Source organism: Lolium perenne, chromosome 3 (genome assembly GCF_019359855.2).
Source record: "Lolium perenne isolate Kyuss_39 chromosome 3, Kyuss_2.0, whole genome shotgun sequence".
NCBI lineage: Eukaryota > Viridiplantae > Streptophyta > Magnoliopsida > Poales > Poaceae > Lolium > Lolium perenne.
The window spans coordinates 233,696,731-233,713,996 of NC_067246.2; the positions used below are offsets into that span (position 1 = coordinate 233,696,731).

Below are 17,266 nucleotides of genomic sequence, written 5' to 3' on the forward strand. Positions count from 1 at the left end.
CCATGGCACCTGCCGGTTTTTCCTCCCAGAGGCGGCGCGCGAACTCGATGCGGACGTACCGCCCTACCCGCGGCTTCTTACCGGACCGTGAGCGGCTAGCCTCGTGGTCGTTCTTGGTTTTACGGAACGGCCAAGATTTCTTCCCCATGGCGTCAGTCAGGTGGGTACGACGGACTGTGGCAATGGTGTAGTCGAGAAATTGGGCTCCGCCAGCGGACATTTAAAAGGCTCGGACGCCATCTCGCCTTCAATGGCTTGCCACTGCGACGACGCCGACCAGCGCACGCGCGTGGAAGCCGAGGCGCGCCATTTGCGGCCCTGAAAAGCTGCAGTGTGCCGCCCGTAAATCATGCCGCGCTAAAGACGAAGCATCTGTGCCGCCGCCAGGCGGGCCCGTGCGAGAAGCGTGCGGACGACCTAGCTGCCCGCGCAGACGCAACGTGCCGCATATTTGGGCAGCGTTTGCATTTTCGCGGACGGCCCGAATACTATGCGTGGTGCCGCTGGAACAGGATACATCTGCATTTTTGGTTTGAGCTGATCGTGACGTGACGTGACGCGTCCGTTTGGGTCGCCACATTGGAGATGGCCTAATGGAATCCTCATTTTTTCTGTTTTAAAAAAAGGACAGAGAGACAAATATGGAAACTTTCCTTTGACATGAACAAACACGGAAACCCGACGGAAAGCGAGGGCCAAAAGTTGCACAGGGACATCTTGGCGTCCTCCGATTGGCTCCGCGAAGTAACTCGGCCGTGGAACCGGTCCCCATCCAAATCCACCCTGATCTCGGTCCAACTGTCGTCCCCACCGAATCCGCTCTGATCTCGGCCCCAGCTGTGGTCCCCGCCGAATCCAGCATGATCTCGGTCCTAAACCGTTTTGATTGTGAATAATCAGTTATTATCCCCTGATCTCATCGTGTCTAATCAAAGCAATCCCGAAGTCTCCGTCAACGAGCGGTCTCGTAACGAGCCGGGAAGATCTCCACGGAGCACGGTAGACACACGCCGCCGATTTCGGCTGGGAGAACGATCGGGAGGAGCAAAGCAGTCAAGTACCATGGGGATTATGCTATCTTCCTTGCGCTGTTGTTCTAGCTCCGTTGCTTCTGTCACGTTGCCACACGACGTGATCTTCGACATCCTGTCATGGTTACCCGTAAAGTCCTTGTGCCGCTTCCGATGCGTCTCCAGAGAGTGGCAAACCCTTATCTCCGACCCGGCTTTTGTTGCCGTGCTTAAGTCACGAGTCGAGCCGCTCCTCGCCGTCGACCACAGCAAGGTGCCATCCTTGCGGTTGATGGACATGGATGGCAACGTTGTGAGAGTAATCAATGATGTCGGTTGGTTCTTGACGTCTATCTGCATTGCCACCGATGACCATGTATGTGTTATCGGTGACCATGGCAACGAACAAGTCGCGAGGATAATCGACCTTGCTACTAAGAAGGTGCTCGTGACCTGCTTAAAGGGCCGTACTCAGGGCTTTGGCCGCGCCGCTCCGTCAGGAGCTTACAAGGTCGTGTGCCTTGGTGATCATATATGCGAGGTCCTCACGGTAGGAGATGGTGTCGGGTGGAGACATAAGGAACCACACCCTACAAATGCCTCGTATAGAAACCGCCCTGTGGTGGTCAATGGTGTGCTACATCTATTGGTGGCACCACAACCCGATGGAGACATCATATTATGCTTCGACCTCGAGAGCGAGGATTGGAAGAAGGGGATCAAAGGCCCACCAAATGTGAAACTCCAGGATAGTAAAATCAGCTTAGGCGAGCTTAATGGTGCCCTATGCATGGCTCAAGGAGAGACCAACAACACCTACAGTGGATGCACAAACATATGGATCCTAAGAGATCTCGACAAGAGCATATGGGTCAAAAAATACACGATTCCACTGGACTCGGCCATGTATTATCGGATGACGCCTCTGAGGGTGCTACGTGGTGACCGGAAGCTCTTATTCTACCTTCGAATTAAGATGGGAGGAGAAAGGGTGTTAAAGATCTATGACCCCTGTTATTCGAGATGTGCAGACGCATTAAAGACTTTGGAACACCACTCCTCTAGTATCAGCATTTGTAGTTTGAACTTGGAGCATTTTTAATTGTCAAGCGGGATCCCGTGAAAATCTCACTTCGAGTTTATTTTATAATTTTTAGTTTAAATCTGTAGTTAAATTATAAATTGAATTAGAAGTGGGATTTTGGCGGGATCCCATTTGCCCAAGTGTTTTGTCTCTATAAAGTTTTAGTTGGCAGAGAATTCCCTTTTAAGGTTTTCCTAGAAAATTCTTCGAAGCATTATATAGATCTACTATCAAAAAGAAGAAAAATAGACCGTGTAATTCTCAAGTGAAATGTTACCTATGTGTCCGTTGCATAAATTCCTAATCCTGCCATGTTGTGCCGTGTGACTGAATATATTTTTGGTCATCTGATTTATATTACTTAACACTATTATAGATGTATCTAGACATATTTTAATTATACATACATCTATTTTTATCGCAAGTAATATGAATCCAAGGTACTCCGTACTAGAAAACTGCCTATTTTTCACGGTGGAGTGGCCGATCGATCTTTTCCACGGCGGTATCTATTTTCGCTTCGCATGCTTTTTTATTTTTCTTTGAGGAGAAAATATAAAGCATAACGTTGACTGTTCCCGAAGACGTCTGTCTCTTCCTTCTTCCATTCGCTTCTGAAATTCTCGGCGCGGCGGGCCGGAAGGAAGCCAGGAGCGAGAGGCGGAGGTGCCGGGAGCGAGGAGCGAGAAGCGAGAAGCGGAGGATCCCGGAGCGAGAGGCGGAGGGGCGCGGCCTGCGAAGTGGCCGCTGCTTCCGCAGCGCAGACCTAGGTAATCTCTGCTCTCCTCCGCCTTATGCCGTTGAGGCGTGGACAGGTCGGGCCCGGCGTTGAGGCGCGACTTGTCGGTCGCGGCGGCGGCCCGGCGGATAGGCTCGGCGGCTGGTAGTGCGCAATGGCGGATAGGACGTAGCATTGGGGGCGGAGTACGAGGTGTATTGGTGCGCGAAGAGGTGCCGAATGCGGCCCTAGGCGCGGCGGCGGGTAGGCGCGGCATTGCAGCGACGTACTGGGATTGTGTACTCTTAGGGACGCCGCCGTGTGGGTGTGGGTGTGGTCGTTGAGCGAAGCGGGAAGGAGGCGCGACCACGCTGCTCCTCCGCTATCTAGCCGCGGGTGGAGTTTTGTCTCTAGATCGGAATCACCATGAGCAGGGGCGGGGAGGGCGAGACGGTCCTCGCCTCCGGTACGACGTGCTTCACCTCAACGAATTGCTAAGGGTTATCGGTTGCTGGCTTACTGCTGCCTCGGCCTTTTCCTGTTTTGGATCTATCTTATCTGCAATCGGTTGCAGTTTGTTTATCTAGAATGAAGTAAGTAGTGCTCATCAGGATACTGATTATTTACTACTATTTGACAGTTTCCTTGAGGCATTTCCTGTAAGCCACGACAATGCAAAAAAATGTTCAATGTCTTGCAGGCTTAATGTAATCAATTTTTGCAATGTCGTTCTGTTACTATGTACCATCTGATTACATCATAGATATTTGGCGGTCTATCTGTTACTACTATACATGTAGCCATTTTAAGTTTCTTTATATTCTCCTTCTTTGCATCCCTTGTTGCTTTGTGATGGAAAAGTGGTGTTCTGACCCTCCTTGCCCAGCCACAACATTGCTCTCAGCAGTAGTTCATGTGACTAAGTGTAATTTATCTGCATTTATTTTTTCCTTGATGTGCAGTTCTCCTTTGTGATGCAATCAAACTTGATTATGGTCCTAGAAGCAGAAGTTTCATTATGGGATTGGCAAAAAAAAATTTGTCGAGTCTTATTCTGTGATTGCTCATTATTCTGTTTCAGAAAAATGGGGAGTTTTGTACTTCACATGGCAATGAAATATCTGGAGTACACACTCGGCCGGGAGGATGCGGAAGGACATGTGCTGAATCTTGCGTTCAGTTCCCAAGTCTTGAACTACCTAGGACGTATCAGGGTTCCTTTCAGGACTCCACGCATCCCACAGACCCCACCCCGTGTGCCGCCCGCTCCATCTCGTCCTGGACTTCCGATTGTCGTAGGACTAGGCGGTGGTGCCATACTTCACAAGGCTGGCAGCTTTGTTTGGTCTTATAGGTGGTGGATTGGTATTGGTTTGGGTGTCTGTCTGCTGGGACCCAGTGTCACAAACTATCTCCGGCGCCGTCGCAGCGACCGCGAGCAGATTACTGTTAATCCACATGGTAACTTATAGTAACCTGCTTACTGTACAGTTGATTTCTTTTGTACTTTAACTCGTGTCTAGCATTTTACCTAATTGTTTGCAATGTGTCCAGCTGTTCACCCATCTGCAGCAACAGAAGCTTATATTTTAGATGGATCAGCTATTCTGTCTGCTTACCTGCAGGAGATACTACAGGTTATGCTTGGTGATGATTTAAATCATGTTTGTTTACAGACTTGACTTTCTTACTTCGTAACAGTTATTTTGCTTGCTTTTCAGAGTGGAAGGTTTCAGGATCTGGACATATGTGAAGCAAATGCATTTTTTCAGAAGCACCCATTTGAAGGTTTGGGGGATTTTACATTGTTATATTGATTGAACATATTAATACAAGCAAACCCACTTATTTGAATTTTCGTTTAGCTCAAGCTGGCGCACTCTTTTGTGTCCAACACTTGTACCTTCAAGTACGAAACCATGTTGATCCTGAAAGTGACCTGGCCAATTTACTGGAAGTTGCTTCTGAACGGTAGTTTTTTGAACTGAAGCTATTCTTAGCACATGCTTCTGGCACACATTTATCATAGTGAATATGCATTGCAGTGTTAGAAGAGTGCTGTCACACAACGAGTCATTGGAACCGGTCAATTCGGATTCTTATTCATTGTGTGTACAGTCTAAGAATGGAAAGGTACAATCTCGCTTTATGGTTTTGCTGCAACTTTATTTGTGATTTCTTAATTCGTGATTCCTAAATTTGTTCCCACACTATTAAAAAGACTGTAGCTCTTATAATCACTGGAAACCTCGGGATTTTCAAGCAATGGTATTGCTGCTCTGGGACTGTCCACAATGCTATCGAAATCAGAAGACCTTTCAGTATAATTCTCTAATTCTGTTTGATAGTTCTTTTCTCAATAATATTACTTAATCCTATGTTGACACTTACCTTAATTTTGTCTAAGGGGATATGAGTTACATGGCTACTAGAAGATTGCCTCCTGCTTTGCAATCTATGTGTACTTCAGACATTGTATTTGTAAGTATAACTAGTATATTCTAGTTTAAGTTTGCCTACCGACAAATATTGTCTCACATTTTTCCATTTAGGAAAATATTCAAGAGGGGCCAGAGTACATTATCCTGGCTGGTTCTACCGTCATGTAAGTTATATAGTACCACAATACACTATAGTTTGGTATCTTTTTTTTTTCAATTGCTGGGTCATTGATGGGTTGGGAAAAAGAGACAGCAACTTAACTGAACCTGGAGAATTCCTTTCTAATGTCCCTTCTTCGAAAAGGGACCATGTCTTCCTCTCCTAATTTCATGCTCTGAAAATCCTTCCCCAAGTAGTTTCAGAACTGCAACATAATGACTTAAAAGTTCAAAGTGAAAATCATCTCTCATACATTGATGACACAGATATGCAGGAGTAATTGGTGCTGCTGCTCCCTTCCCATATACTTGTTCCTTAGCTTTCCATAATCTACTCTATATTTTTCTGGGCTTAACTTACTTGATTCTTTTAAATTTTAATATAGAAATATGGCATTTATGAATGCATTTACCCTGTTATGATGTTATCTTTGTCATGGTACAGTAACTAAAATATCTACAGTCACCCTAAATTGGGCCTCACAATGTATTTTGGCCTTTTCATATATGATAGATCTCGTATGATCTTTTCGACCTGAAAATGTGTTTAACATGCTTGGCCAAATATGCATATAATACACAAGTTTTTCATTTGCATACTGAGTATTGTACTATAAATTTATGCCTCCATTCTTAATTTTTGCAGCGATGTATTACAAAACTTGAGCCTCGTCGAGTTTGCCTACCAGGGAGTGAGGCCGGTATGTATCCAGCATGCTTTTGTTGCCAAGTTGACTGAGAAAAATAGTTCACAGTATTTCTTGTTGGTTGGCTCTTGGTTCATTTGTCTCCTTATTTGCTGTCATGTGACCAAAACAGGGGATTGATCTCCGCGACCTGTGTGAGACCCTGCATGGGCTGAGTGTACCATCTTCAAGGCCAAGTGAGAACATTCTGCTTGTCATCGTACAATTCAAGGCGCCCCATCACCCTATTACCCTGCAGTCCGATGACATAGCTCGGCGCAAGGGCAAAGCCCCGATGGACGGCGGCGAGGGTACATCTGGGTCGAAAGCCCAGTGAACTTGCAGCAAGGACACCTCACCTGGAGGTCTAACCTACTTGATGTATGTTGGAGAGGTGAACTTGGCTAAGAGGGATTTGTGAGTTAGAATCTGGGCGCTTTTGTAGGATCACGAACTCGTGATTGCCATTGACCCACTAAACGTCTTGCACGCGTAGTATGTTCTCAATTGACCTGCCAACAAACAGGCCAAGCGTATTAGCCTGAAAAGCAGTATCAACTTAACATGCAGATTGATTGCTTGCTTAGCAGGAATAATTTTTCTGAGATTTAAAACTGATCTCTACGGAGACGATCCTAACAAACCAGTGGTGTGTCCTATACATATCCCAGCCAAGTCGCCGAATCTTCGCCGCTGCAAACCAACCTTCCCAGGGCGCCCCTGCCCCTTCTTGCCTAGTCTGTGAGCAACTCAGTATATGTTGCACCAAACCCGAAATTGAGAAACGACCCAGATGAAGGGGCTCCATCTCCTACTGTGTGCTCTCTGACGGAGGGAAGTGAGACGATAAGGGTGCTCGCATTTTGGGTGGCTGTGAAGGAGCTGGAGAAGCGGAATTCTGTCCATGCAGCCACCCAGAAATGCAATTTATGATTGTAGTGGTGCACCTCTTCCGGTTCAGATGCAGCTGTTGTGCCTATCAGGCTCAGTGCCTTCTTTTCTAGGTGCTATAAAGCTGACATGTGTTTTCTTCTTTGAATAAAGTCAGATAGTTTATGCTATGACCTTGCGTGTGGTTTTCTTGCGACCTATCATTGGGTGGTACCCAAAACGAAGACGTACAAGCTTTAGCTTCTCTTAGAAATTTTGTTCAAAAGGCTCTCTCCAAATATTTCAGTGCTAACCAGCTCCGTGCTGCCTATTACGGCGATTCGGGTGGCTATTCCCTCCCCGCTGCCACCATATTCTTCTCCTTCCTAGCTTCCCTCGGCATCCCCGGGCGACGCCGCTACACAAAGTGGCGGACGGCGGTCACGGGAACCGTATCTCCGTGTGCTCTCGGTACGTCCATGAGTGGGTGGAAGCCCTAAACTGTTCTCGAGATGTGCCCTCCCTCTTGTCTAGCCCAGAGTTTGCGAGAACTATTACAGTGAGCCCTCCTAGGGTGAACAAAAAGATGAACTGTTACAGTGAGCCCTCCGCACCCGAATATATTGCTCAAAAGGCTCTTTCCGAATATTATAGAGATTCGGGTGGTGATTCCCTCTCCGCCGCCAGCACCCTCCTCCCCTTCCTTAGCCGGTCGACGCCGCTGGCCAATGCGGCAGACAGTCACATAAAGTATCTTCTTCTCGGGTGACACAGACAAAGGTGCTCTCGTCACGTCCTTAATATTTTTTTAGATGAACTGCCCCACTTTATTAAGCAATAATGTTCGAAACTGAACTAAGAATCGGCACAATTTCTGGGGGATTTCACAGCCACAGGTGACGCCCCAGATCGAGAGATGTAGCTGCACGGGCTAGATTGTGAGCTTCTACTGTATATTGCCTTCGTTCATGCATGAAACGAACAGCAGCTAACCTGAGTGAATACTCATTGATCTCTCGAATAACAGATGTGTTAGAACCTCCAGAAGCATCTGCTAGATCTCTAATAAATCCTTGACAGTCCGAGGTAATACCGACCTGACACAAATCAAAGTCCTCGGCCAGAGCTAGAGCCTCCCTACAAGCCAAAGTTTCAAGAACATTTGGGTCTGAAATGTTCAGGAAAAACTGTCCCTGTTGCACCCATGAATATGGCTTCTTGGTTTTGACTGATAGCACCAACCGCGCCTTGATTGCTTGTAGGAGACATAGCTCCATCAATGGTGATCTTGGAGAAGCCAGAAGGTGGAGCCAGCCAGCTCCCCGACCCTCTTGCCACCGGTTGAGCGGGTTTCAAACTACAGGCTTCACAAGTTGTTGGAGATCAGAGATTTATCTCCTATAAATAAATGAGTAGATAGCGGACTCGCTTTCAAAAAAAGAGTAGATATCGGACTCTGAAAGTTTTGCTCATGAATAGCTTTGCATCGGGCTGTCCCAATTGGCCAAATTGTGACCAGTACCTTGGTAAAATCTGAATGAGATAGCGCTTCCATTGGAGAAAAAATCCACTGTTTCGCCGAAGGTTCCATGGAATGAAATAAGTGCTCCACTAGTTCCTCATCACATAATGCCCAAACGCTTCTTGCCATAACACATTCCAACAAAGAGTGCTTCCAAGAATCAACAGCTCCACACAAGGTGTACCTCGATGTTGTAGCCATACTACGATGACGGAGAAGATCAGCTGTCGGTAGAGATTGTTTTGCCAAACACCATAAGAAAACTTTCAGTTTAGAGGGAACCTGCACCTTCCTCATCTTCGTCCAACACTTACACTCGACTTCTGAATTGGAGCCACCTGACGACCCACTCAACCAAGCCTCCCGCTGCTGTTCATTATCAACTAGCATCCTATAAACCAGCCTGACTGAGAATTGTCCTCTCTTCTCATAATACCAAGACCAAAAATCTGGTAGAGCCCCATTGCATAGTGGTATTCCTTTGATAACCGCAGCATCAAAAGGCAAGAAACACTGGCGATCTTCTCTGAATTCCATCTCTTCATAGGTGCATTAATAAGCTCCGCCACAAGCTGTGGAGGTTCATTAGACAAACAAGTCAGAGGCCGAAGCATATGGTCTCTAGGCAACCAATTATCAGTCCAGATGTTTGTAGTGGCCTAGAACATCCTTCTTACTAGTCCCTGCACTAGAACATCCTTCCCTTCCATCAACGCTCTCCAAATCTACGATAGACGGGGACCTAGTTGGGCTGACAGAAACGAGGATGTAGGGAAATATACAGCTTTTAAAACTCGACCACTCAATGTGGAGGGTTCCTGCAATATGCGCCATCACTAACGAGCTAACAAAGCCAAATTAAACAGCACTTTGGTTTAGTCATTTCTTCCCAGGATACTAGGTTTCCTTTCTCCTTGCTTACTTCCCCACCAAAATTGTCTGATCAGCGAATTAATATGAAGACAAAGACGCCGGGGAAGCTTAAAACAAGCCATGGAAAATACCAATATATTTTATGAGTACCTCTTTGCCACCTACAGTACCTTTTCCATCCAACCCTTAATTTTAGACCAAACACGGTCCTTCAGATATTTAAAAGCTCCATTTTCTGAATTCCCCACATCGGATGGCATACCAAGATATTTATCTGAAAGTGTTTCATTTGTGACTTGCAACTTTGTTTTTATCTCATCTCTACTATTCTGAGAGCACTTTTTACTAAAATATATTGATGACTTGTCACCATTGATACGCTGACCTGATGCTTGACAATAAGCCTCCAAAGAACTCGCAACTTTTATAATACCCTCACTTGTAGCCGATGGAGCCACTTTAATGGCGCTAAGCACTGATGAGTGACTTCAATGGTTTAGGAGGCACGAAAGACCCGCTGCCAACAAAAACAAGTAAGGTGATATGGGGTCTCCTTGATGGATCCCACGAGTAAGGTCACGTCCTTAAATGGACCAGAAGTCCTAACCCGTGCTCGATATGTGTGGCCTGTGGATGCACCCATCGGGCTGTTGGATGTTTGTCGACCTTGGGGGTAGTGGTCGTGGCCAAGGCGCTTTGGTTGTCTCTTTCCCTCCCGTGGGCCGCAGCTCTTCTACCACAGAAGCCCATCCAAGCCTAGATTCAGCGATGCAGGGTGAGGATCGTCGGCGAGGGATGGTCCTGGCTAAATCCGACGGATGACATGGGGCTTGATGTCGTTCTAGGGTCACTCGGTTCGGAGGGTGAAGCCTTTTCATTCTTGCTCCGGCAGAAGGTGAATATATTGCTCAAGAGGTTCTCTCCAAAGATTACAACAATTTGGGTGGCGATTCCTCTTCGCCGCTAGTATCATGTCCTCCCCTGGCTGGTCCACGCCGCTAGGCAAGGTGCCAGACGGGCAGACGGTCACGGAACCGTATTTTCGTCTAGAGTGGCAAGACAAAGGTGCTCTTGTCACGTCCTTGAGTGGACTTGAAGCCCAAACCCGTGCTTGAGATGCGCGGCCTTGGCCCATGGATGCGCCCGTTGAGTTGTTGGATGTTTGTAGACCTTAAGGGTAGTGGTCATGGCCAAGGGGCTGCGGTTGTTTCCTTCTCTCCCGTGGGCCGCTGCTCTTCTGCCGCAGAAGCCTGCCCAAGCCCAGATTCAGCCGATGTGGGCCGAGGGTCATCGGTAAGGGATGGTGCTGGTTAGATCCGACTGATGACATGGGGATGATGTCGTTCTAGGGTTACTCGGTTCGGAAGGTGAAGCCTTTTCGTTCTTGTTCTGCGAGGGGTGGGTCGCGTTTTCAGAGTGTTTTGGACAAACCCTGGCATATCCGGCCTGCCAAACAAGGCCTGAGGGGGTTGGTAAGGGGAAAAGGGCGCTGGATCCGGAGCCGAAAGGTTCACAAATGAGGGGGTTGGTCAGGGAAAAGGGCAGTGACGAAGCTTTGCCACCGTTTGCCATCCAGCGGCCTCCTCCGGAGGGGGTGAGGGAGTTGAACGGTGGTGGTGGATGTCTGGGGTGGCTGCTGGCTTCCGGAGCTATGTGGAGTGGCTCGTGAGCCCCCTAGGGTTCTCTTAGGTTGATATGTTTTTGACTTGATGATACATGGTTTTCTGTTCTACATTTGCGGTTAGTGAAAAGATTGTCGGTTTAGCTTGAGTGGGTAGCTATTTTATGTCAGCTCAATGGCTATAGTTGTGCTTTATTTGTAGATACAACAAGAACAACAACAACCATTATTTAGTACCATGCTGAAGGCATTTGATATTTCGATCGGCTAAAGTTATGATGAGTTAATAGTAGGTACTGCAGGTCCTCAGGTCAGCTAGAACATTTTTTAATGATAATTGTTTTTGCTTGCGAAACTTTTATGGTTCTGAATTGTTCTACAGGCTGCAACTATGAGCTAAAAATGGTGAAGGTGAAACATTTTACACATAATGGGTGATGAAACTTTAACATTGAGGTCAACCTGTGATTCTATTCCCTTTTTGACTTGATATTCGATCATGCATGTTGTCAAGCTTAAGTTTCATAGTTATATTTGTCATGTCTCATTAAAGGTAAATATAGTATTCTGTTGTTTCTCTATGCAAGTTTCGGTTGTTCTTGGTAGCTGAGTCTGTTCTCTGTACCTTGTTAGGTGTAATCTATCCAGCTAGGTGCTTGGACTGTAATACATACCTACCTTCAAGTGTATTCTGCACTATCAACAAGGAGCGTGCTGATGCTTCTTTGTCAAAAGGTCAGCGGTAGCTGGTAAGGAAGTTTTCTCTGCTCACCTGGACAGTCTTGCCATCCATTGCTGCGGTTAGTAACTGATGTTGCACATTTGTACACTATATAGGGAACTAAAAGCTATTGAAACTGAATTATCGGTAAATTTTACTAGTATAAACAAAAAGGGTGTACCCAGTGCGGAAAGCTCCCACGCATTGTGCGGTCTGGGGAAGGGTATTTCTAGGCAGTCATTCCCTTGCTTTATTATTATTATGCAAGGAGGCTGATTCGAACCCAGGACCTCCCGGACACAAGTGGAGATACTCTACCATGTCCGCCCTTCTTTGACAGGTATACACAGTTTGCCTTTATTCGATTCGATTTTAGTAGGCTACATTTTATCCTGAATTATGTTGCCTAAAGCGATACCCTTGCACTACAATGGCGTAAACAACATAGCAATGCAGACCTGGACACTTCCATGGAAGCATGAAGGTTGCTGCTGTCGAGTCTAAAAATGTATTTATTTATAACCCGTTTTCTTTTGGTAATTTTGTTGGAGTCACTAGTAAGAAATAAAGAGCCTGAAAATAAGCTTTAGATGAAAATTTTCTCATGGCAGCTGATTAGGATTAGGTTTCAACAGCAGACCAAGTGTACGAGGGCAATGGTCTGGTGATAGGAAGTTCTTGCGTTGTTGGGAGATTGATTTGCAAGAACATCGATTCTTATCATGCATTAGGTCTTGATACTAACGGAATTGCTGTCCAGAGTTGCTAGGCTGGGCGTGGAGTCCATCTCTGAAATTCTGGTACTGGTACTTTCCAGAAGGCGTTGTCTGATATGTTTGCAGGTTGCTGTGGCTGTCTTTGCAGCTTTTATCATGAATATCATGGCAATCTGGTTTTGAACATATAACCTCATTTCACATCCATCAGATGATTGGTATGTGCAAAATGCTCTTCTGCCGGTAGGAGTGCTGCCCATTGATGCAGGAGCGGCGAATGGAAATTGTGAAGCTTCAAAATCAGATTACCAGATCCTGCCGTCTCCAAAGTAAACCTCATAGAAAACCAGGTAGCGCATGGGCTAGTTAGGTTAGGGCTTAATGTATCAAGTGTGTTTGAGTTGATTTCGTAACCATCCTGCGCAATGACTTTTGCCAACCAATATTGTAACAGAGCGACCTGCTCGCGTTCCTGACTCAGATACAGCAGCAGTTGCAAGACATTGCTGTCCGTCAGAAATGTATGTTGCTGCAGATTAAGTTCTGATGCAGTCATATGAGCGAAAAATTTGCTCGCAGTCCCGTTTGATACCCGATAAAGCAAATCTGGGTTTTCGCTTTCCTTCCGATGGACCTGGGCGCCCGGCGGAACATGCCAAGTATCCCCCTGAGATCATGTTTTCTTAGGTTTAAAATGCCGAAGAAGTTGGAATCGAGGCATGTATCATGACCGTGGCAGCAAAAGTGTTTCCCTGTATTTGGCAATTATTTATACTCTAATTCCAGTAGCCCTTGCCGAAGCCATGCATGGTTCCTTCTTTGTTTTCCAAGATCTTCGATCCTGTAATCAGCAAGTCTGACCCTTTCAGAGGAATTTGAATGCGCATGTTGATGCGCTCCTACTTGTCCCTGTATAGATAGTTGCTTGCTTTGCACCTGTTCCTTCCGGAAGTGCATTTGGTCTCATAGGTGTAGATGCACCCAACGTTTCCCAAAGGATTTTGAGGTGCGCCGGACATATTTTCGTCTCTAGTCGTGCATCTCAAAGTTCCTTTCCGCCCGGCACAACCCAATATGGTGTTCGGCGCCTTGAGCCCGTTTCCACTCCACAGGGGACGTTCCGAGCACGCTAGAGAGGGTGAGAAGCGAGGCGGGGAGTGGCTGGCCCGATGTGTCATTGACACACGAATGACGCCCAACCATCGCCTATCTCGCAATGGAAGTTATTGGCACGCAGCAATGGTGCAGTTTTCCCAGAGGCGCAACGAAACACCTCGTTGCGGCTGGCACGGATTGCGCCTAGCTCTCCGTGCCAACGTTAATGAGCGTCATCGCTCCCTCGCCTCCCTGTAGCCTATAAAGAGTGGTGCTCTCGCATCGTCTCTCACACACAAACCCTAGCGCCCCTCTCCTCAACCCTAGCCGCCACCATCTAAAGAATTGAGGGCAATTGCACGGCTGGTAGGGGCCGAGGCCGAGGCCGTGGCCGTGCTGGAGTAGCAATGCCTACAGTCTTCCGAAGGGGGAGTGGGAGTTCGAGATCATCGTCGTCCTCAATGGTGACAAACTTGGCGAACTTGTCCCTCAAACGTTTAATCCGGCGCCATTTGAAACGTTTTGAGGACGCGACTGGAGATGCTATTATTATAATACTACTACTACTTGTAGACTTGTAGTGCAGGAGTAGAATTTTAGCACTTCTGTTTGGATTGAGGGAGTCCGTGACTCAACAAGTGGCTCTATTTTTCTCCCTTTTCTTATATTCTGTAGAGCAGTGACTTGGATATACGAGGTTACCTACTGTCTCAAAATTCTCCGTGAGCCTAACTTGTTAGGATCGGATTTGGGATCTGTTATGTGCAGGCAACGATGATTTTATCAAAAGATTGCGTACGTAATCCAGAGATCAATCCCTTGCGCACACAATCCAAAAAGGAGCGGAACAAGACACGAATATATATGCATCAATGCATGCAAGCAGGAACCGTAGGCGAAACGAGGTTGGTTCAGAAACACTTCCTCCTCCACACTTCCTCCTCCTAGCCGCCTCCCATTGATCGGTTCTCCCTTCTTGGCTTCGTCGGTGCCGGGAGGAGTAAGGAATCCGATCTATGCGTGAAGTTTTCAATAAAAGTATTATTTTCATTAGATTATGTTAGGATTTTGGTAGTCGTTTTCTTGTTGGTTTTCCAGCATCGTCTGCAATAAGTAATTTTCGGTCTTTCGTTCAGCGACGAAATCTACATCCCGACATCAATGGTGGTGTTGAACGATTACAATTTTCTAGGTATGGGCCTTTAGATCTTGCTCCACCAGATCGATTTTGGATCTTTTGTCTTTGGTGCCGCGAGGAGGATTATTCTCATAGTTTTTGTCCCAGTTGCTACATCCCTGATAATGGTAATTCGTACTCTCGGCTCTCCATCGATGACGACAAAGCTAGTTGGTTGTTATTTCCTGACATACTGGTGTTGGTACTCTTGGTGTTGCGGCTCAAAAAATTATGGGAAAACTTTCATCGGTATTTACATGTCTATAGTTCATTATCTATCTTTAGCTACCCTTCAGAAGAGTACAAGATTGTGTTCCAGAAGAAAGAATTTGAAGACCTCGAAGATTTATTACTATCTTTTAGACTTTATTTTGTATTCGTTGGAGTCAGTTCATGTATATCTACCATGTACTATTTATTACTATGAATATATGCAGTATTGATTGTCAAAAAAAAAATGCATGCATGCAGGAAAATCTCAGTGACCACACACAAGAGACAAAATTGAATTGCCAGCATCGTGATGAATACATGTTTTGAGGCATGAAAACTGGTTTGGCCCTTTTGGACAAAGGGAAACATCATCGCCCAACAGCTCACCTGATCATTCTTGGTTCGACAAGCAAACTGAAAACTGCAGGAAGGGGGTTAATTACCCAGGCTGCTAACAATGCATTTGCATCCTTAGTTTATGGAGATGACGAGATTAGGCAATGCATCTCGCACCTCATGTAGCTGTATGGCATGCAGGCGATGCTAATGCCAAAAATATCATACACGAACAGAGGTTGAAAGAAAGAAAAGAAAAACAGTCTCAAATAGTTTAGTGTCATCTACTAACAAATTTGCCTTCAGCGGCTAAGCAGGAAAGCTTATTTTGACAGACAATGAACTGTCAGTAGAAATATGTCAGCTGTGCAGGCCTAACAACGCACCGGCTCAGAGTTTCCTTCATGACCCAAAGAACTGCATATCAATGTACCGACATGATTTGAACTGGTTTCACATCCATGCTTTGAAGGGAGACCTGACCGCTAGGCTGGAGAACATTTCAGAAGTAAAAAAAGCTCATCAAACTATGTAAACTACAGATATGATAACAACAACAAAAAGGTTCTACCAAAATCAGACATGAATGCATACCAGAAGCTGACCCAATGATATTTCTTGGTTTAGTGTAGATGGAGCTCAGGTGCCATCGTCTGTGGATCTCATAGTTCTGTTCATGTTGTCTAGATAGCCCTGTCCACAAAGAACATTAATTCTCAATGTCACTAAAGCAGATCTTCAGCTGAATGACTTACAGATCAACTATGATGATTATCTCAACTGAAAGCATGAACCGAACATGGTGTCAGCCTGGTACCTGGAGTATGCAAACTTATCTGTCAGTTTCAGAGGATTCAAAAGGGCTTCCACACACTGCAAAAACAACAAGATCGGTCAGAAAACGTCACCACCCAACCCTTTGGAAACAGACATGCTATTATTTTCCCACAAAACAACCTATAGCAGTCTTATAACACTACTACAACGTAACCAGTGGGTAAAGCAGTACTGCAATCCACCCCTTCTCCAAGTTCAATAAAAATGTGCACAGAGGAAAAGGGACTTGTCACCTTTGAGATAAAATTTTCATCCCAATATGTGTACTCCGAATCATCAAGTTTCCCAGTTTTAGAAAGTTCTCCAACAAGAACATAAATAAAGGTCAAACAGGCAGTGAACTATACTAGCAGAAGGACATTTTACATCTGAAGAAGATTGCCCCTGTAAGTTGAATGGATAACCCACAATAAGCCCTTCGAGGGAGTACTTCTTAACCTATTCACATAAAAGAAAATGGCATTGCATCTTCAATGTGCACAACCGACAGTTGAAAAGTGGTCGGAAATCAAGAAAACCACAACATATTGAACAGCTGAACAAGAGTAATGATTGAGAAATTACTAAGTTTGTAACTCCTCAAAAAAAACTACTACCTCAGTTCAGCCAAGAGCTAGTTTCTCTTTCATGTGTTCTGTCACATTGTGATTCAAATCTAGTTAGGTATAGGAATCTTTACTGCATCTAGTAAGATAGTTTTATTATGGTTTTAAAATAGTGGTTGGTGATTAGTTAATATATAAAAATAGCAAAACTAACTTAAAATGCCATCCGCCTGCCAAACAGAGCCTAACATGAGTAAAATATGCATAATATGCTGCCGGTTCACAAAATAAATTATGGTATTCAGTGTTTTCCAAAGAACACAACTGGTCACTCATTAATCATTATAGAATAGTAAAACCAAATGAGATACGAAGGGAAAAAAGTAACGAAAAGAAAACTAGAGCTATTTGCTAATTTAACTTGATATTATTTGCCCATGCTATGCCCACGTGATGGCTTTATCTTTAACATCCGAAATAAATGTTAAAATCTATGTTCATTTTTTTTTGCTACAAGATTCTACTAGTCCTGTTTAGACTATGTCTGGCTCCCGACGCATATCTGTAAAATAGCTTCAACCAAGTCTGATTCATGCTCCATTCTAGTAATCTACACACAAATCTCAAGTTAGGGTTGTGAAT

At 45.4% G+C, this 17,266-nt stretch overlaps 2 protein-coding genes across 27 annotated transcripts; both read left to right on the plus strand.

Annotated features, from left to right (window-relative positions):
* The first annotated feature begins 1,062 nt into the window (after positions 1-1,062).
* LOC127339872 (F-box protein At5g10340-like) lies at positions 1,063-2,112 on the plus strand. Its single transcript, XM_051365674.1, has one exon. It carries the CDS (start codon positions 1,063-1,065, stop codon positions 2,110-2,112), a length of 1,050 nt encoding a protein of 349 aa, XP_051221634.1.
* Positions 2,113-2,669: 557 nt separating this feature from the next.
* Positions 2,670-14,949, plus strand: LOC127343701 (uncharacterized). Of its 26 annotated transcripts, none has more exons than XR_011755803.1 (14): positions 2,670-2,864; positions 3,894-4,273; positions 4,367-4,449; positions 4,534-4,600; positions 4,678-4,783; positions 4,858-4,945; positions 5,034-5,133; positions 5,220-5,293; positions 5,365-5,417; positions 6,059-6,113; positions 6,232-11,733; positions 11,974-12,045; positions 14,285-14,421; positions 14,653-14,949. XR_011755803.1 is itself a non-coding variant. In XM_051369889.2 (11 exons), the coding sequence occupies exons 2-11, from the start codon at positions 3,898-3,900 to the stop codon at positions 6,433-6,435; spliced, it is 1,206 nt and encodes a 401-aa protein (XP_051225849.1). In that variant the 5' UTR covers positions 2,670-2,864; positions 3,894-3,897; the 3' UTR covers positions 6,436-12,924. The 26 variants fall into 26 exon arrangements, 1 of the variants encoding a protein (XP_051225849.1); XR_011755805.1 differs by lacking the exon at positions 11,974-12,045 and having other exon boundaries at positions 6,232-11,537; positions 11,618-11,733; XR_011755806.1 differs by lacking the exon at positions 11,974-12,045 and having other exon boundaries at positions 6,232-11,440; positions 11,618-11,733.
* Positions 14,950-17,266: the final 2,317 nt, after the last annotated feature.

Excerpts from the sequence above, each read along its gene's own strand:
- LOC127339872 (XM_051365674.1), top strand. The coding sequence starts at position 1,063 with ATGGGGATTATGCTATCTTCCTTGCGCTGTTGTTCTAGCTCCGTTGCT.
- LOC127343701 (XM_051369889.2), top strand. The coding sequence starts at position 3,898 with ATGGGGAGTTTTGTACTTCACATGGCAATGAAATATCTGGAGTACACA. Across the intron at positions 4,784-4,857 it reads CTGGAAGTTGCTTCTGAACG|TGTTAGAAGAGTGCTGTCAC; the intron begins GTAGTTTTTTGA and ends TATGCATTGCAG. Across the intron at positions 5,294-5,364 it reads GTACTTCAGACATTGTATTT|GAAAATATTCAAGAGGGGCC; the intron begins GTAAGTATAACT and ends TTTTCCATTTAG.